Source organism: Euprymna scolopes, chromosome 19 (genome assembly GCF_053919585.1).
Source record: "Euprymna scolopes isolate OS-2025 chromosome 19, ASM5391958v1, whole genome shotgun sequence".
In the NCBI taxonomy this organism is placed as follows: Eukaryota; Metazoa; Mollusca; class Cephalopoda; order Sepiida; family Sepiolidae; genus Euprymna; species Euprymna scolopes.
This window is the reverse complement of record NC_136500.1, coordinates 88,553,603-88,574,755: the sequence shown is the minus strand read 5'-3', so window position 1 is coordinate 88,574,755 and position 21,153 is coordinate 88,553,603. Positions and strand designations below refer to the sequence as shown.

General features: G+C 34.9%; 1 protein-coding gene across 3 annotated transcripts in view; it reads left to right on the top strand.

Moving 5' to 3' along the window:
- Nucleotides 1–21,153, top strand: part of LOC145239826 (proto-oncogene tyrosine-protein kinase ROS-like) — a 682,889-nt gene that overhangs the window by 515,753 nt on the left and 145,983 nt on the right. For all 3 annotated transcript variants that reach the window (XM_080103360.1, XM_080103359.1, XM_080103361.1), the window contains exons 15-18: nt 12,923–13,126; nt 14,641–14,754; nt 17,170–17,294; nt 19,398–19,738. In XM_080103360.1, coding sequence (XP_079959486.1) covers nt 12,923–13,126; nt 14,641–14,754; nt 17,170–17,294; nt 19,398–19,738 — 784 coding nt within the window. The remainder of the gene's footprint in view (nt 1–12,922; nt 13,127–14,640; nt 14,755–17,169; nt 17,295–19,397; nt 19,739–21,153) is intronic.

The window sequence follows — 21,153 nt, the reverse complement described above, 5'->3', positions numbered from 1 at the left end:
TATACAATGTGTATACATATATGTATGTATATGTATATATAATGTGTTTATATATACATACAATGTGTATACATATATATATATATATATATACAATGTGTACATATATGTATGTATATATGTATGTATATATAAAAAATGTGTATATATATATATATATAAAATATGTATGTATATAAAATATGTATATGTATATATACAAAATATCTTTGTGTATATATACAAAATGTGCATATATTTGTATGTATAAAATATGTATATGTATATATACAAAATATGTCTATATATAAAATATGTATATTTTTATATATAAAATATATATATATATAAAATATGTATATGTATATATAAAATATGTATGTATAAAATATGTATATATATATATATGTATATAAAATATGAATATTTATGTATATATATATTTAAAATATGTATATATATGTAAAATATGTGTATATATGTATATATAATGTATATATATATATATGAAATGTATATATATACGAAATATATATATATACATACATATATATGTATGTATATATGTGTGTGTGTGTGTGTACATATATATGCGTGTATGTATATATACCTATATACATTTGAGTATATATATCTGTATTTTAACGTATGTGTGTATATGTGTACATATATATGTATTGGCACATATATATTTGTGTTTATATATATATATATTTGTGTGTGTATGTATATATATATATAGACACACACAAATATATATACTTATATAAACACAAATATATATGTTCAAATACATATATATGTACAGATATACACACATACGTTAAAATACAGATATATATATATACATATGTATATAGGTATATATATATACACGCATGTATGTGTGTGTGTACATATATATGCGTGTATGTATATATACCTATATACATTTGTGTATATATATCTGTATTTTAACGTATGTGTGTATATGTGTACTTATATATGTATTTGCGCATATATATTTGTGTTTATATAAGTATATATATTTGTGTGTATATATATATGTATATATATATGTATATATATATATATATATATATATATACAGATTGTTTTGTTAACAAAGAGAATGTCTCAAAAAATTTTAGAATCGTCAAATGGTATGGTGAGTGTGACTTACTGAGAATGGAATATAAGTATAATTTCTATACCTCTGTAGACTTAATGATTATAAACTATACAGATATGAGTTCTTTTTAAAAGAATTTTTTTTTTTACAAGAAAATGATAATTACTGCCAAATTACTAGAGTCTGATCGCCTTACTTTTTCCTTACTATGTGACTGGGTTTTATTCCCTTTGTTTTTATTCCCTTCTTCCTGTTTTCCCCTCTATTTCTCTTCCCTTTTATGACAATTTTCTCTGAAAATTTAGACTTAAAATGATTCATCAAGGTAGACAATTTTTGTTTTTGTTTCTGAATGAGGTTTAAATATCCGATAATAATAATTTCCAAATTGCAAATCGATGAAGTCAATAAATCAGACGCAATAAAATTAAAACAAAATAATAATGTAAACAAAATTAAATTTAAGCAATGAAATTTAAACAAAATAAAATTAAATCAATGAAAGTTAAACAATAAAATTTCAGCAAAATAAAATTTCAGCAAAATAAAATTTCAGCAAAATAAAATTTCAGCAAAATAAAATTTCAACAAAATAAAATTTCAACAAAATAAAATTTCAACTACAAAATTCAAACAAAATAAAATTGAAACATTAAAATACAAACAATAAAAGTTACAACCTCAAATTCATTTGTGATTATTTTCTTAGAGCGAAGTAATCATCTCTCAGCCAGATGAATGAATCTTTTGAGGCATTCATTGCAACCATCATCCACCCACATTTTACTGGATCCGTTGGCTTCTCTGTCTACCATTAATCAATACTTTATTTCTCCATTTTCATTAAAGTATTTCCCTCGTGCGTCGCTCGACTCAAGAAAGACCTAAATCTTGTTGATTTCTTTCTCTTTTTATATCGAACGAACACAACAAGAAGTTCATTCATATTTCTATTTGTGTTGCTGCAATGGAAGGCCGTTTATATCCCAATTCGTTTCATTATGATCGCAAAGATCAGCTGAAGTATGGCTTCTCTGCAGGAATAAAATCAGATTTCTATCCGGTTTCTATTGGTTTCTACCAGAGGTTTGCAATTTGGGACCAGGCGATCGTACTCTAACTAAAAATAGCAATTATTATCAAACGTTATGAGTATATTATACAGGGTGCTTGGAAATTTCATGGTGCTTGGTTCAGGGTGCTTAGAAACGTTATGAGTATATTATACAGGGTGCTTCGAGATTTCATGGTCGTCGTTCAGACTTGAGAGACAACGGATATCCCCTGCATGTGTAACTGTGAGGCAAAACTTCTATAATCTACGACCACACCTCTCCTGAATCAACACTGCTTGATTTCAATGGCAAAGAGAAGTCATGGACGACTGAAAACAATGTCCAGATAAGTGGAGAACACATACAGCACTTGGTATTCCAAAATGGTCACCCATTTAAGAACTGACCTGGCTCAACTTTGCTTAACTTCGATGATCTAATGAGAATTAATATGTCAGCGTGATTATACCGTATTTAACTTTGGGGCTTTCTATATAACTTTCTACATAATGTGTTATATAACCAATAGTTTAAGAGTTTATCGGTTAAATATATTTACACACAGACATACACACACGTATACAACTAGTGTTTTATTTATATAGATAATATAGCTAGGCCTTGAAACGCTTGGTTTCCGAGTTATAGGTCCTTGAAGCAAACATTGATTGGCATTCTTTATTGTAAACATCTGACAATTCTCTACGGCCTCTTTCACACATAAAAATGTTGCTAGCCTCTGTCTACTGTATGTTTATGGTAGGTGCTCGATTGAACTCCATTCACAGTAAAAACTCGTCAAACTACAACCACGGCGACGAACTTTCCTTTCTTTATATCTGTGCTGAAAACCAAACAAACTTTTTTCATAAACTAAGTTTCTTTCTTAGAGTATCCTATCTACACAACAAGATATCAGAAGTCTGTTTTTAAACCTGCTACAGCATAATCATCTTAGAGTCTAATGTAAACAACTACGTGCCGAATCGCCTTCTTGGAAAATCATATCCTTTTAACTGATCTTCTGATCATTCTACCCACTGTTTTGTGGGAGTGATCACCACCTAACCTTAACCCCCATCCTCGAGTGGCCCCTAGTCCTTGATAAGCAGTGACTTATTAGTATAAAAATGTGGGTGATGGAGCACTGTTATTTATATATATATATGAGATAAATAAACGCTATCTCCGTAATAGGATCACAAATAAATAAACCTGGGTCTGTTGTTGTCATGCATAATCCGAAAAATCAAGTAAAAAATGAAACCAAACATTAAAAAGTTTTTCTTTCAAGTATTACAGTATTATTAGCGATATGTCTCGCCTGATTCATAGACACTGACTGACCATGATTTTTTTGTTGTTGCTTTCGTTTAGCCTCGATGTTCGTGATGTCATGCCATGTCGGCTGTAGAATTAAAAAAAAGTCTTATTTAAACATTTAATAACAATTTTATTGGTTATCTTCGTTGGTATGACTTGTATGAAAAAGAAGTTGATATTGGAAGGAGTTTATGTGTGTAGATGAAAGATTAGACAGAATTGTCGCAGGAGAGAGTTCATGAAAGCGTGTTGAAGCGTGCATCACGAAAGGTAAGAGTCGTGTAGGAAGACGTAAGAGGTCATGTATGCACGTTTTGAAGTCCGTGTGTGGCAGATCACTCGATCATTCAGGCGGCCAAAAGCAGAAGAGGCGAGCTTAAGGCGGCGCTGAACTTCATTGCTAGGATCGCAGGGGAATGAGAGAGTCAAGCCAAAGTACTTGACGCTGCTGATATTCTTTAGAGAGATACCGTTGACGGTGAATATGGGCGCATCAGTTGGGGACACGTTTGGCAGTATTTCCGTCTTCTTGGTGGTAGATGTTGAAGACTACTTCAAGACTGCATTTGAAGTCCGCTGGAGGTATCGCTAGGGAATGCAGCGTCATCGGCATACTGAAAGTCGAAGATGAGCTTTTCAGAGGTTTTAGTCTTGGTCTGAAGACGTTTCAGGTTGAGGAGGCTGCCATCAAGATGGTACTGGACAGCAACGGCATCAGATGGTTGAAGATCATGGCGCGAAACCAAATTGACGGCAACCAGGAACAGGTTGAAAATGACTGGAGCCAAGACGCATCCCTGCTTCACACCGGCATTCACGGCGAAAGTATCCGATTCTGCACCTGACATGGCAACACGAGCATGCGTGCCAGTGTTGAGTTACTATAAGACTATAAAAACTAGTAATGGGACGATTCCAATATTGTTCCCAATTCTGATACAATTACCAATTCCGATTTTGATTCTTTATAAATCTTTAAACATTTTTCACAATGTTTTAGTCGATGTAACTTTTGGCCTACTTCAGGTGTCCTGTAGGAAAATGTAAGAATTCTTGTATGCACGTTTTGAACTCTGTGTGTGGCGATAGTCATGTTGGCTTGTTTGTCTTCTTGTTGGCTAGGGCACAGTTGCACCCCAAAGAAGAGTGTGTTGTCAGGCGAGAGTCGGGAAGAAAGAGGGAGTATTGCAGTGGGGTTAACCTTTTATAAACTCAGTCACGTGGTCAATTCGCCTGAGTGATGGTCTTTGATTAGGCAAGCCAGAAAGGAAGTTAAGTGCTACAACCAATCAACAATGTTGTTATGAAAAAAAAAAAAAAAAACATGTTCAAAATCTTAAACCTAATGGGGAGTTGCATAAGTCCCCTGGAACAAATAAAGAAATACACTAGCCAGTAATGTAAATTAAACTTTCGTTTATTTTAGTTAAAAGAAAAGAAATTATTTTTTTGTGTACGCAAAGGTGGCAGTCTGTATGACAGAAGGAAAGGAAGAAGATGAAGACTTGAGAGCGGGAGAGAAAACGCCCGACTACGTGTCGTGGCGAAGTGAGAGAAAGAGAGTCAAACAATTTTCTTTGATGTACGAAAAAATTCATTTCATGTCTTTTCAGCTACTGAATTCGCTTGACAAGCGTTCGATTAGCGATTTGTCTTTCTGCTCATGTCTGATGTCCCTCTCTGACGAGAGACGCTCTTGTTACCTTTTATATTTCTTTAGAGGCTCCCAGAGGCGTGCAAAAAATAAGTTTTTTTAAGTCGAGCCCTGATTGGTCAAAAATTCATATTTTTGACAAAGAAAAAAAAAGTGCTTTCAAATATATCGGCCATTTCTCACACGTCCTGCTTTTTGACCCAAGAGGTTTGATGTGGGCGAATGCTGTAATCCCGGTGCAAATGAATTTATACATTTTAAGTTTTTTTTTAATGTGTGTGTGCCTTAGAAAAATAAAATAAGAAACAGCACAAGCCACAAGTATATGCTACTACACGACTTACGTCTCTTTGTTTTTCTTTTACTTTGACTTGTTGAACTGCATACCTAGCCTTCAGGTCTCTCATCGTGTGGAAGGTGTGGTTTTGATAAAAATGTTTCTGTGGAAGTAGATGGATTCGAACTTGGCATACCCAGGTTTTTCAGTCCGTGTTGTTAAAGAAATTCTTTTTTCTTTATTATGTAGGGAGTCGAAAGGAAATCTAAATCGCTTTTAAAATGTTTCACTGGAAAAATTACCAAAGGCAATACGTAGCCCATGGCACAAGGACAGGCTCTAAAGAGGAGTGTTGTTTTAAAACTTTAGTTTAAAATAGTTAAAAAAGAAAAGTAGATTTGAAAAAAAGGGGGGGGGTTCACGGAAATCAGAAACTAGGCAAAGATTTTGTGTTGGAGAGGATGAACAACCAGAAATAATTAGGAACAAATGTAAGGATGAAGCGATTGTCATGGAGGATAGGACGAGAGGTGGGCGTGGGTAGGGTTCTAAAAGATGGAAGTCGGTTTGAAGAGAGGTGGGGATGTGAGCAATGCTTGGCCCACTCAGCGAGGCGAAAGAAACCCAGTGTGAAAATCCTCAATCCCCAAATTAGAGATGCAGAATGTCAAAAAGAAAGGAATCAAAAAAGCTTGAAAGGTCAGCGTCTCGGTGTCCTTCTGAAATTAGTTACAGCTAAGGTAGTGACTGACCCATGACACGTGACATTTCAAGTAAAGATTGTATTATTGCCCCCCCTCTCTCTCTCCTTAGCCTCACTCCTCCCACCACCATCATTTTTTTTTTTTAATGTTCACATTTATTATCCAGATAGAAAACGTAAACTCAAGCTCCGCCCACTTGCTTAACGCTGATTGGTCAGATTTTTCATTGATTGACCTACATTTAATGAAACCATTTCTTTTTAATCTGTTCTATTCCTACACAAGTATAAACCATCTGTCAAAAATAACGGATTAAGAATTATGCTTCGCTAGTATTCGCACTAATATTCATATTCGTGTAAAATAGCATCTCCATCAGTGAGGTTTAAAAAAATTAAATAAGAAGAGAAAAAAAAAAAAAGAAAACGTGTCTCAGACTGGAAAGTTTTAAAAAGAAAAAAAAAGACAGGAAAACAGATGTATTAATTAGTATAGAAAGAAGAGGATAAAAGAAAAGAAAAAAGTCACGTTATAAAATTAGTGAAAGATTTTTTTTCCAAATTCAGTTTCCGTCCATGGATTAAGCATTGATGCGACATCTGGGCTTGTGCATCTTTCACTAGTTTCTCCCTCTTAGACAGGCGGCCAAAAAGAGTCTCCACACTAATAGGTCTCGCATTATCAACTAAGCTTCAACCCTAGTCTCATCCACGGAATGTTGCATCCCTGTGTCTGTTTAACAAGTACTTCAATAGAATGTGCTCTGACAAACATGTAACACTCGTCCTTCTGACTCACCCAACAAGCAGCAAAATCCCATCCCTTCACTGTAGAGATCCGTAGATGCTGGAAAGCTTTCAACTCTAATAGTTTCTTTCCTCGAACTTTTAGGCTTTGGAATCACCCCTCACACTCGATTTCCTGCTTCCCTGACCGTACTAACATGCAGAAATTTAAATGTAATGTAAACAGATATCTCGCTGCTCAACTCCTTACATAGTGCTCCTGTGGGCATGGTCCCGCTAAGCTGCCCCTTACATCCAAGTGACAGTAATTATTTCAAAGATAATTAGTAAAGTTAATTACTAAGATATTGAATTTAAAAAAACAACACTTTGCTAGTGAAAAACAAAAATGGGTTAATTAGCCTCCAGAAGCAAGAGATTATGGCTTGGCTCAACAATACAAAACGAAGTCGTCTAAGTATGGATTCTACGGAAGCCTAAAATTTCAGGAAGTCAAAAGGCAGTCTGAAAATAACGTCAGGTATTTGGAGGGTGGTAGGGAGTGCAAAATCGACTTTTTTTTTCCAGCCGTGCATTCATACATTCCTATCGTGAACGTTTGTATAATTTTTTAATTTAAATATTTTCTATGTTCCTGCTTTTACATTTTTTCTATTTAAAAAAAAAAAAGAATTGAGATCATATAAAAATTATGTTACACTAAAGATTATAAATTCATTCAGGTTAGGAAAATATTAGAATCTTACGTATTTAAATTATGCTGAAAATATAAGCTTAAAAAAAAGGCAAAACAAAGAAAACATTTTTTTCGTTTTAAAATATTAAATAAATAATGCTTAATTCAATGATAATATCGGTAGTTCGAGAAATTAATTTTCCTTCGCGTTATATCGATTTCGTTAAAACGGAATTTGGGGCTTTTCTTATAATGTTCCCGAAAAAAATATTTTTCTTTTTATTGTTACAATTTACGATGCTTTATTTTCATAAAAAAATAAATAAATAAATTTATTCACTTTTTTTAACTACTAAAAACCATAACTTTAGTAAAGACATTTTTGTTTAAACAAAATAATACATTTCCACTAAGATTTAAGTAAAAATAACGGATTCCGTGATCATTATTCAATAAATACTGAAAATTGCATTACAATTGGTTAATTTCCTGATGTTTGGTGAATTTTTAAGTAAAGGACGGGGTCAAAATGTTTCTATATTTTGAGCGGTTATTCATTTTGCATGTACCTATTATAGATTATTGTTGACGTGGCGCAACTACACTATAATAGCGAAATTCGATTTTTTTTATATTGAATTTCAAGGCAAATCAATAAACTCTACTTAATTGTTATGTTGCAGTTATAAATACACCCAAAAATTACGAAAAACGATAAGGTAGAAAAAAAGTATTAAAGAAAACATTTTTTGACGAAAATAAAATGATTGGCTAAAAAACACCGGATAATTCCAAGGGGAGGTAATTAACGTCTAACTATTACAATTAAAAAAAAAAAAAATGCGCTCTTGGCCCAAATCACAGAGCAGTATCTATTCTGATGCTGCACTTAGCCTTTTCTATCCTTGGTCAGCAGAGGAGAAATCCTTTTTGACTGAGACAATTTTTATTTTTGTTCCTATCCAGAGTGCCGATTTTAGGTGAACTGGATTTTCCCCACAGAAACCGACCTGGTATCTAACTCTGATCTCGTGGTTAATAGGAAAAATAATAAATATGAGTTATTTTCCTTGTTTTTAGTATAATTGAGTTATTTCCCTTATGTCACGTGTTGTTCAATGTGGCGAGAGTTTTGTATGGTATAGATGAAAAACTCGTTTTTTTTTGTTGTTGTTGTTGTTGTTTTAAATAATGCAGTAATATTTAAATACTTTTAGCATGCCAATTAAGTAGATATTGCTTTTAGTTGAAATTGACACAAAATGTCAGTAGATATCAGTTTTTTTTTTTTTTAACCGAGTTTTTTCGTTTTCTGAATTTCGCTATTAATGTAGTTGCACCGTTGACGTAATAAAAAGAAGTCTTTCCAATCTTGTGCGCTAATCTCTCGTCCACCCTCTTTAATCCCCGCTCGACTGAGTGCAACCATGATGAATCTGAAAAAATTAACCTTCGTCCATTTTCAGTTCACTCGTTTCCCTCGCGTCTAAATCTGGACAATAAAGATAAACATCAAAAGAGCAAAGTAAGAGTTTTCTCGGTTTTGTTACCGTTTTTATTTGACTGGAGGAAATCCCCCCCCCTCTCTCTCTATATTCCTTTATTTGGGTTATTCAAAATCCAAGTGCACAAGAGGGTTAAAATTGTTCTTGTTTTTTTTTTTTTGGGGGGGGGGGTCTTTTTTTTATTGTGCTTGTAGACATTTTCACTAGTTGACTTGTGCGTCTGTTTTCGAATTACATTATATATATATATATATATATATATATATATATATATATATATATATATATATATATATATATATATATAGATATATATAAACAAAAATTAATTATTGCTCCCAGGCAACATTTGGCTCTTTGTTATTTATTTTATTTTTCTGAAAAGAACAAACAGATCTTCTTTTTGACCATTAATTCAGTACAGAGTGTCTCAGTGCACACGTGAACCAGACAATGTCTATCTACTACATTAATAAAACAAAGTCGTCTTTTCCTCATAGATTCAGTTACTTAGTTATGGTACTCCATCTATGTGGATGACGATGTCTTCTTCATCATTTTCTTCTTTTTTTTTTTAATTGACTCTGTGACTCGGTTGATGACTGTGAAACCCGATGCGTGATCTACACTGCTTTGCATAAATAGAGCACAGGAAGACAGGATTTGAGTTTTGATGGTGAGTGGCCGCCGCTCGTCGCTGTCTCAGTGTACGACGCTCCGTAGCTGCTCACTCATGCTCGTGTTGAAGAAGGCCATCCCGCTATCACATGTAGAGCGCCAAGTGTCTCTGTCCATGCAGTCTATGTAACATTTCTTCGGGAAATCGATGTTTCGTCTACCGTGAGTCAGCTGACAGAGGAGAATTCTTCGATGTACTCTGTTTGAGGGCATCCTGGTGATGTGGCCCAACCATCGAAGCTGACGACTGCTAAGGAGTGACTCTAAAGGGGCAATTCCAGCTCTCCTGCAAATCTCTGAATGGGAAACCTTGTGCCACAAATGAAGGCCAAGGATCTGCTGTATTCGTCTGATGTGAAATGACTCTAGCAGCCTGATATGATGGCGATACGGAACCCATGTCTCAGAATTGTACAGGAGGGTGGTTATGACAACTGCGACGCTTGTATAGGTGGGTATGACACAGTGTCCCTTGCATGTGTCCTGAGATTGTGGTTGGCGAATATTCGGTCATTCAGGCGGCTAAAAGGAGAAAAGGCGAGATTAAGTCCAGCTCAGTGGTAAGTGTTGGAGACTACTTCAAGACTGCATTGAAGTCCGCTGGAGGTATCGCTAGGGAATGCATCATCATCGGCATACTGTAAGTCGAAGATGAGCTCTTCAGAGATTTTAGTCTTGGCCTGAAGACGTTTCAGGTTGAAGAGGCTGTCATCAAGACGGTACTGAACATCAGCGGTATCGGAAGGTTGGAGGTCACGGCACAAAACCAAAGTGACGGCAACCAGGAACAGGTTGAAAATTACTGGAGCCAAGACACATCCCTGCTTCACACCGACATTCACAGCGAAATTGTCCCATTCTGCACCTGACATGGCAACACGAGCATACATGCCAGTGTTGAGTTACTATAAGACTATAAACTAGTGATGGGAGGATTCCAATATTGTTCCCTATTCTAATACAATTATCGATTCCGACTTCGATTCTTTATAAATCTTTAAATATTTTTCACAATTTTTCAGTCGATGTAACTTTCAACCTACTTCAGGTGTATCTTGTGGCACAGTGCATAGAATACTTTGTAGAATTACACTCCTCTGGAGATTGAAGACGACATCCAAAATACAATTGCAAATTACTTAGGACTTCTATCCAGTAATGGCTGACGGAACGAGAACATGCTACCCTCGTGGATTAAATAAAGGGTTCTGTTCGAAATTCTGTGCAGATTCCAGAGTTCGAAAAGATACACCTGAAGAAGGTCGGAGGTTGCATTGACTGAAACGTTGTGAAAATAGCACTCTAGTTGAGAATAGTAGTCTACAGGATCTAAATAATACGAAAATGTGTCATGTTTTTTTTTTGTTGCTGTTGTTTTTTCTCAATCTGATGTTCCTTAAGTCTATTTGATCCAGAATGTCAAATCTCTGCGAGGAGAATTTGTTTCCAGTAATGAGGATAGTATTTAAAGTGTCATAATCGAAAACGGATTCTTGTTAATCATCTCGAAATAATGTCATGACAAGCATCAAGAATTTCATTTTTGGTTTTTATCTACTTCGCACAATTTCACCTCTGAACACCTGTCTCCACTTTCGAGAGTAGGGAGGAGTATACAAGAGAACATTCATCGCTAAACATTCTCGTCATTGCTATAAGCGTTCTTTTATACATACTTGTAATCAAGCAACATTACTCATGGTTGATTCGTAAATGTGTCGAATAGGATTTCAAATGTTCTTTTGTCAAATTAAGCGATATAATACGAGCATCCATTTTCTGAATTTGACTTTGAGACCTTGTGTCAAGGTGAAGCTAGTAATCATGTCTTGATGATATAACTATAAACAGTTTAGTGCCTATCTCTCAGAGATTTTTTAATGCTATATTTTAACGTTGTACATACGTTTACGTATGCGTTAACGTGTAGAGCAAACGATCTTGTGTAACACAATCGTTTGCTGGGAAGAGTTACTTCGTTGGTTGATTTCTTGAGTTGTTGTGTCCGTGAATGCTTTTTTTTTTTTTTTTTTTTTTTTCTCTGGGTGTTTCCTGGTTTTCAGGAACCATATATGCTACGATCGTTTGCCGGGGAGAGTTTCTTGATTTGTCGTGGAGACGTCTCTGGTATGATTTTTTCATACTGGGAACAGCAACCAAATGTGCTACGATTGTTTGTTGAGGAGAGTTACTTCGTCTAGTGATTGATTTCTTGGGTTGTTGTGTCCGTGTTTTTTTTGGGGGGGGGGGTTGTTTTGTTTTGTTTTTTTCTCAGGGTGTTTCCTGGTTTTTAGAAACCATATATACTACGACCATTTGCCAGGGAGAGTTACTTTGTTTGTCGTGTAAAAACGTTTCTTGGACCTATTATTATGTCCTGGCAAAGCAACTAACTCCCCGGATGCTAGACACGATCAAATGATAGACACTTTGGCAATAAAAACATCAACGATGAGTCACTAGGGTGTTTTTAAGGTTAACTTGACATTGGCTTCATTTGTTGGTGGATCTCGTCTCCGATTTTTTTGGTCGATGTCATAACGGGCAGCATTTTAGCGTCGTTGATGGCAGGGACCGCTTGCTGCAGTTGAACACTGCATAGAATAAACAAACAAGTCCAGTTTCTCCCATTCTTTTTTTCACAGATTTTCAGGATTGTTCTTCGTGCTCCTATGATAATTAATGTTATCTTAACTGTCTTCATCTTCCAAATCCCTTTCAGCTCTCTGGCCAATTCCGTGTATTTGTTTTGCTTCTTCGTCTCCTTGATGTGGTTGGTCCTGTCGGTAGGGCATTAGAATACGCCGACTGCCCCCCTGCAGAGGGTAAAAGTCCCTCAATGGGGGTCCTGGATATGACCTTAAACTATATCCAGTGGTGAGGGACCCAGCTTGTGGGCTTTGGGGAGTGTGGAGCCACCTTTTAATTACCATTGCTCCCAGGTCCACTCTGACCCGGAGTGGTAGTACCTGTTAGGGTCCCAACTATGGGTTGAATAGAAACCGACATGAAAACAAAAAATATATTCTATTAAAAAAAAATTTTCTTCAAAATCTTTGGATTCGGCATTAAATAACCCGAAAAGGGTTGATATGCCGTAAAACAAAAACAACCAACCAACCTTGATGTGGTTTGCTGGGACGGCGAAATCTAAGATCTGGCAGCATTTTTCTTTCTATTATCATTAATATTTATTTATTTATTTATTTTGCAGGTAGGGGTTTCTGGAATGGTTGGAAATATGAAGTGATGATCAAAGAAGCTGCTGAGAAAGAAGAAACCTTTCAAGTCTCTGGGTTCAATTTTACCAAGGATAAATTGACTCCAGATACGCAGTACATCGTAAAAGTTAGAGCCTACATCAACAATAGGCATGGACCGTGGACAAAAAGCTTTGTCGGTCATACATTTTATAAAGGTAGGTGTTTATATTGCACAACTGTAATGAATTTTACGGTACAGTGCTGCTAAAGTTATATATTTTCATGTTTTATTTTTTTAATTATATTGCATTTGTTATCATTTAAACACCGGAGTGTTTTAATATATGGTTAAGTGGCAGTTTTAGTCATTTAGAAGTGCTTTAAAGCTTCACCGCTCACTCATTTTTCGATCAAATTTCTAACAAGTATTACAGTTTATAGATCACCTTCTCAACTATATTGGGGGAAAAAAATATTCAATTTTCGTTTAGTAAAACAAAAGTTATGCTGCCATATCCAACTTTGATTCTTATTAGTTTTTATTTTTGTATTGTTGCATTTCATGTTATTGGCACTATAATAATGAACGTCATCGAATGGCTGCCAAAATCAATTTAATAAGAAAGGTTTTATCAATTACTCCTAGTGCTGTTCAAAGTAGCAGTAATTTCCAAATAACTTCTATCCGCACAGTAAGTAAATTAGGTGACTAAAATAGGATTTATTCATGTTTGGACAATGCCTTATTCACTGTAATTAATTTAGGTGACTAAAATAGGATGAGGAATTTGAGATGGATAGATAGAGAAAGAGAGGGGAATAAACAGAGATTGAGAGATAGACAGGGAGGAGGAGTTAGAAACAGACGAAGAGAGAGACGGTAAGAAATAAGAGTGAGAGAGATAAAGGGGCTCAAAGAGAGATGGAGAGGGTGATATAGAGAGAAAGATAGAGAGGAGAAGAAATGAATCAAGAAAGAGATATAGACAGAAGAAGAGAGAGAGAGAAGGGAAGAGAAATGGAGGGTGAACTAAATTTCACCGTTTTTTTTCTTTGATCATTGAAGGAGAAATCCTTCTAGACTGAGGCAATTTTTATTTTTTGTTACTATCCAGAGTACCCTTTTTTCGGCGACTAGATTTTCCATACATTAAAAACCGACCGGTACTTGTGCAGAATTTGAACCAGTCGTAACTAACTGGTCGCTCGGCTTTGCTCGAAACATGACATCAACCGTCGGCTTTCGCCGGGCATCGCCGATTATCAAAGCATAACAACGCTACTCAAGGAAAATATTGAAGAAAATATGTAAATATAATAAACTCACGAGGAAAAAAAATAAATAAAAATACAAAAATTTAAAAAAAAAACAACGATTTACTGTAACAATTTCTATTTTATTCTTGTAAAAATTGGTAAAAAATTTTTTTTTTACAAACATGTAAAACCACAATCGTTATTTTCCGGCATTTCAAAATGGTCAGTTGTTGCCGAAAAGAAACGCTGTCGAAAAATTTTTTTTTTTTTTTTAATATTGTAATATCTTATAATTTTAAATATATAAAAACATGCTTGGATTAGATAAAAGCGCTATTTCAAAATGTCGAGGCAATCGCTTCAGTATTTTTTTAGATTATCGATTACGAACAAACATAATTTTACATTTATATTTATATAGATATGTGTATGTGTGTGAGTATAAATATTCTTTTTATTTTTTTTTAAATAGAAAACACGCCTTCCATAATCACATACACCACCAGAGATGGTAAAGTTTATCATATTCAAACGGATGGACAAAAGGAGAAAATGATACGCAAAATTTATCCTTTTTTTCGTTTTGGTAAGATATCTCATTCTCTCTATATGAATTTGTTCGGTGTGTGTATGTATATATATATATATATATATATATATATATATATATATATATATATATATATATATATATATTCTTTTCTATTTTCTTAAATTATATTTTGTTGAATTTTTTGTTTTATTCTATTTTGCATCATATTAAAATAAATCATTTTAAAGGATATTTGTGTTTTTGATTTGATATAAATTGTTCAATTCTTTTTTATTCTTACATCTTTGAAATGACCAATATTTCGAAATAGGTTTCTTCAAAAGAAATTAAGAATTTTGATCATATGTTGTTTTTGTTTGTGTATTGTTATTGGATACGTCTTTTCAAATCAATGGAGAGATCGTATTGTGAACATGTATTCATAAGTTGGAACTGATAAAAAAATAATTGATCCGAATAAACGCATGCAATTAAAGTGAAACATTGATTTTGATCACTTACGTACGGTACATTGACTTTTTAAAAATTACATCTTATGTATAACATCGAATTCATTTCTGACATAGTTAAATGTTTCATACTAAGACAGACCATACAATGAATGGCGATTATAAAAAGCAGTAGAAATCTTAAGGAAAATACGCGAATGCAGAAGCCAACATCGACTATGGACACTAATAAGCTAAATATGAATTTGAATTTAAATAAAATAAAAACGTTTTATAAACTGCGAATCGACCTTTTGTAGCCGAGTTTCGTTTAATATTTCTTATTTCTGTTCTGAGTTGTGTTTTCTTGTCTGTAAACATAGGCTGATTTTGTTTGTGTAGAATGGTTCTTGGCCTTCGGGTTAGGATCAAAGCGTAGTATCTGTTCTGGTGCTGTATTTCACTTTTTATGGTCTCGGTTAGTGGAGGAGAAATCCTTCATGACTGATATATTTTTTGTTTTTTGTTACTAACCAGAGTGCCCCTTTTGGGGGAACTGGTCCCCCCACACACACACACGCACGCATACATTAAAAAACCGACCTTGTGTCTAACTCTGCTCTCGCGGTGAAGCAAGTAAACAAACAAAAAAATACACTAGCTTTCTTTTTAAAAAATACATATTGGGTCATAATATTTAATTCATTTCCAACAGAATCTAGTAGTACGTAATTGTTCAATATGATAAGAACAACAACAATAATAATAAAATTTGTAGTGTCGCTATCGACTGGCACCAGATATTCGAGTTGGATGGAAAAAAAAAAAACGGAGAGAGAGAGCACTAATCAAACATCCACTGGATGAATGTAAAGGGACTGGGACCTCGCGGAGGTTTATGGCCACCCAAATTCCAGTAAAAACCAATGGTCATTGCCAGCAAGAAGTCAATAGCAAGTGATTGTTGTAATGATCCAAGTACATTTCCAAAAGTTACCAACAGAGGGGAAGAGTACTATTATTCTGGGAAGATTTGTTGTCGCACAGACTCCAGGGACCACCACTAGATGTTGTTAGTGAGCAATCACCAATGATGATCTGTGTGAGAACACTGAATGAGTGAAATAATAATAATATTAATAATAATGTGATAACTAATAATTGAAATGAATAGCTCTCATCTTGGGGAAGCTCCTTGTCTTGACAGGCTTTAAGACTGATCTTCACTCTTGATCTGAAATGGAACACACACATTAAATCTGTTGCCAAGATCACTGGAAAAATGATTTCATCACTCTACCACTTCAGCAGGTATCTCACTGCCGATGCAATCCTCTATCTGTATAAAAGCCAGATACTCTCTAAAATGGAGTGCTGCTCGGCGCACCCTATCCAGCTTCGAAACCTAGTAGGTAATGCCATTTTGTCTTCCCTGTAATGTCTTTCCCACAGAAAAGATGTTGCGAGCCTGTCACTGCGTTATCGTTACTTTCATGGCAAGTGCTCGACTGTACTCCAATCTATCGTTCCCTTTTGCCAGACTTTCACAAAAAACACTCAATTAGCTACAACCACTATGAACAATTTCTCCCACTCTCTATCTGTGCCTAAATCTTTCCAAGAACTGCCCGCCTGTGGAACATTGTTCTGCTGGCCTGCTCACCTTCAAATCCAATGTAAACAAATTCTTGTTCAACCGTCCTTATAAATAATCAAATTCTACCCAATTTACACCATTAACAATTACTACCACTTTACATTCATTCACCCTTATCCTCGAGTGGCCTTTGGGCCTTGATAAGTGGCGACTCCTACATGAAAAAAAATTTAAATAAAATAATAGCTGTAATTGTGACGGCGTGATCTGTCCTCCTCAAAATATGGGTTACATTTGGAATTTAAGGCTGAGTTTGTTTTGATAGGTGAATAAATTATATGTTTTTTCTTAAATTATAATTAGGTTATTTAAAAAAAAAAAATGGCAGGAATTCATTTTGTTTACATGTTTATTGTTCTCTAGCACCCACTCGTATTTCTATGGTGCCATACGAGCATATCCAACGTTTTGAGCAAAATAATCACTCAGCTAGCAGCATCGCTATGGACTGGTTGGCAAGGAAAATTTATTGGTCTACAAGTAAAGAAGTAAGTGTTTCTTTTGTTTTCTAAAAGACCTAGAAAAATGTAACCTGTTGAGTCACACGTTGACCTTGGGTTAAATAGTATCGATACTTGTGGTGATATTCCCTATTGTTTATGATGGATTATTCTAATTGATGCTTGTGTAGTATAATGGGATTTCGAACAGATGCATTTCAAATAAAAACACTATTTATTCATGTGTCTTGTCGAAATGAAAAATGATCCAGTAGAAAAAGGGTTATAAGTAAAAAAAAAAAAAAGAATTTATTTAATTATCAAGTTTTATCATATGCTTTAATACGAAAGAGTTGTACAACCAATTTTGTATGACAAACTGACTTATCTCCCTTGATTTCATTGAAATCTATCTTTGAAAAAATTAGAAAATATCGACTGTTGTTTTTAATGATTTTTTTCTTTTTTGTGAAAGCTAGATCTAGTACAATGATCTATTAGATCATTTTTCATAATTTGGGAGATTTTTACTAATTTCGATATGGCATGTAAATACATAATAGTTTGTTTGTTTTTTTTTTACATGAAATGCATTTGTTTGAAAGCAACTTCTAGTCTTCTATCTCATAGTAGTTTTATTACTTTTGCCTTGTTGACTGTTAATAAACAGAGAGTGAGAGGAGATAGAAAAAGAGAGAGAGAGAGACAGACAGACAGACAGACAGACAATGTGTGTGTGTGTGTGAGAGACGGAGGGGAGAACGAATAATAGAAACCACATAAATTAAGAGTAAGGGGGTAATATTTAATGTATGCTAAAATTTGGGCTCGGTAGGACCCATAATTCTAGTATGTTAAAGTTTAATATCTTGCTAATTCATTAAATGCCAGCAATTATATTTTTTGGTATTTATATGACTCGTCACAAGGGAAAATGTACCACATATTTTAAATGCCGTGTGTCAGATTGTCACTAATCCCAGGCAGATGGACCACCAGCTCATCAATGCAGCATCATAGACCAACATCACTTAGAATCCTTAAAAGATCTCCCAGTTGGAGTCTCTGAAATAATGAGTGAATATCTGGAATCCTGTAGGATGCCCTGTCACCAGCAAAAATTAAAAGATGAGACAATTGAAAAAAAAAAAAAAAAAGAGAGAAATAATAATAATAATAATAAGTGACTTGTCACTCAGCTTCCAGGGAACACCACAGGCTGTTTTTAAGGAGAGATCTCTGATGACCTGTGTGAATGCTCCTTGTGAGCCAATAATAATAACTTTTTTTGTGTGTGTGTGTGCTTCACCATAAACGGGCACTAAACCAAATAATGAGTCGAGGAGGATGGAAAGACCGATGAGACAAAGCACTAGCCAGACCTCAACTGGCTGAGTGCAAAGAGGACTGGGACCTTAAGGAGGCTTATTGCCACCAAACTTCCAGTGAGGACCAGTGGTCGCTGCCAACGAGAAATCAATGGTACCGCGGCTGTTGCGATAACACAAATTCTTTTGCAAAAGTTATTGAAAGAGTTGGAGAATACTGGAAGTCTGGGGAGACTTGTTGTCCTTCAGACTCCAGGGAACACCACAAGTTGTTCTCAAAGAGCAATCTTTGATGATGGCTTGTGTGATTACTCCTAGTGAGTAAATAATAATTATAATAGTAATAATAATAATAATAATAATAATAAAACAGTCTGGAATAATTCTATGGTTTTTGACATCCAAAGTAAAACGTGACAAAAATACCAACCCATTCGGCATAATAGTAAAAGTGTTTGTTAATGGGTGGGAGAGATCAAGGTTCAATCCTCAGTTGAGTCATACCAAAGACTTAAAAAGAAATTGATACCCCCTTGCTGAACACTTAACGCTATAAAGGGCGAGTCAAGGGCAAGTGGAGTAATCCTGGGAATGGAGTAGCGCTCTAGATGTAACAGCTAATAAAAAGGGAGCATTTGTGTCGTTCTTAACTATAGCTGACCATGTAGCCTTAGCTTAGCTTATTTTAGACATCTCCTTACCCTGCTAATAGGTAATTATAGGTTATGATTTTTGTATTGACTTGATGGGGAATCCTTAAACTTTAAGCCGTATGTCATTAGCATGTTACAAATATCCAGTTTTTTTTTTCTCTTCTTTTCAGATAAGGTGGGCAAGTATGGATAATTATAAGAACAGCGAAGTGCTTTTGATTGCCCCGGCTAACAATTTATGCATTGATGCCTTGAAAGGCATTCTTTATTGGAATAACAAAGGCTTGATCCAGGGTTCCTATCTGAACGGCATGCACATAACACAATACCAACCATTATCAATGACACAAAGTATCAAAGGAATCACGCTTGACATGGACTCCCATTCGATCTACTGGGTACAGGGTGGCATGAATGATGACGAGCTATACAAAGCCGATATGATTGGCTATGGAAATCCACATGTTAATGCCTCCATCAAACTTCTTGCAAGAATAACCAGGCTAGAAAGGTAAGGCTTTATCTCTTTCATTGATCCTTGAATATAGTATCTTTATTGTATCAAAAGTTTACCTGTCTTACTTCCCTTGTCCTTTTAAGAGCAAAATAGTATCTGGCGTTTGTCTCCCCAAATTGAATTTACCATTCATTTCCAAAACCTCATCGATATTTTATTTCCTTCTACCCATTTGCCTCATTCCCACATAGAAATCAATCTGCCTGTTTTTTTTGTTGTTTTTTTTCACTCTTTTTCAACCTAAAATAAGGCATATTGCCAGTTGGAACATAAGAGGCTACTATTTGCGATCATGTCTAACAGGAGACAGTGGGGAGTTGAGCAGCGAGATCTTTGTTTTCAGTCTGATACAAACCGGAAAACTGTGGGCAGTTTTTCGGTTTGTAAAGAATTGACAGGGTTTTACTAACTGTTTTGTTGTTGTTGTTGTTGTTGTTGTTGTCCCACTCCCCACTTCGAATTAATTTGTACAGATATCTGTCCGTTTGCATGTCCAGCTAAAATTTGAAAAATACATAACAAACACACACAAAGTTAGTATTTTTTTTTTAATTATATTGAAAGAAAAACGGTTTCAAAAATATAAAAATGTACAAAAAAAATTATGCAAGTAGATAGAAAAGTAACATTGATTGCGTTTGGTAGCAGTTATTTGTTGCCTATATGTAAAAATACATATAGGCAACAAATAACTGCTACCAAACGCAATCAGTGTTCAATGTTACTTTTTTTATTCATCTAACTAACAATCTAATTTAACTTTATCCTTGAGTGGCTTTTGACCTTCGTAAGTAGCATATATATATATATATATATATAAAAAATATATAATATGCGCCTAAAACTAAATGAAAACATTACGAGCAAAGTTTCTTTCCAAGATCTGCCCATCCATGGAACACAATAGCATGGGGCTGCTTCCCAGCTTACTATAACATGGTCGTTTTAAAGTCTAATGTAAATAAGTTCTTGTTGAGTCGTCCTCTTAAATAATCAAACCCTACCCAAGTTCCACCATTACTGATCATCACAGTGTTAACCCTTATCCTCGAGTGGCCCTTAGGTCTTGATAAGTGGTGACTCATCCCTAATAACAGAAAAAGCTTTGCAATTTTGTGTAGTTGTAAAAGACAAAGGCTAACAATTTTTGTATCCCACCCACATTTCGACCTGAAATTTCTATTTTTTTGTGGGAAGGGGGGAGAAGATGGGTGGCAGAGAAAGGGGTTAGATAGGGTCGGCCATGCAACAATGTGAAAACCTATTGGGACAGGAAAGAAGAAAGCCTCCAATGTGAAGGATTGGTCTCTTCTTTTCAAAGCACTTCTAAGTAGCTTCGAAATTTGTAGAGTGTGGGAAAACGCAGGGGCAGTAATCCATTCCTTTTTTTTTTTTTCTGCTGTGGTATG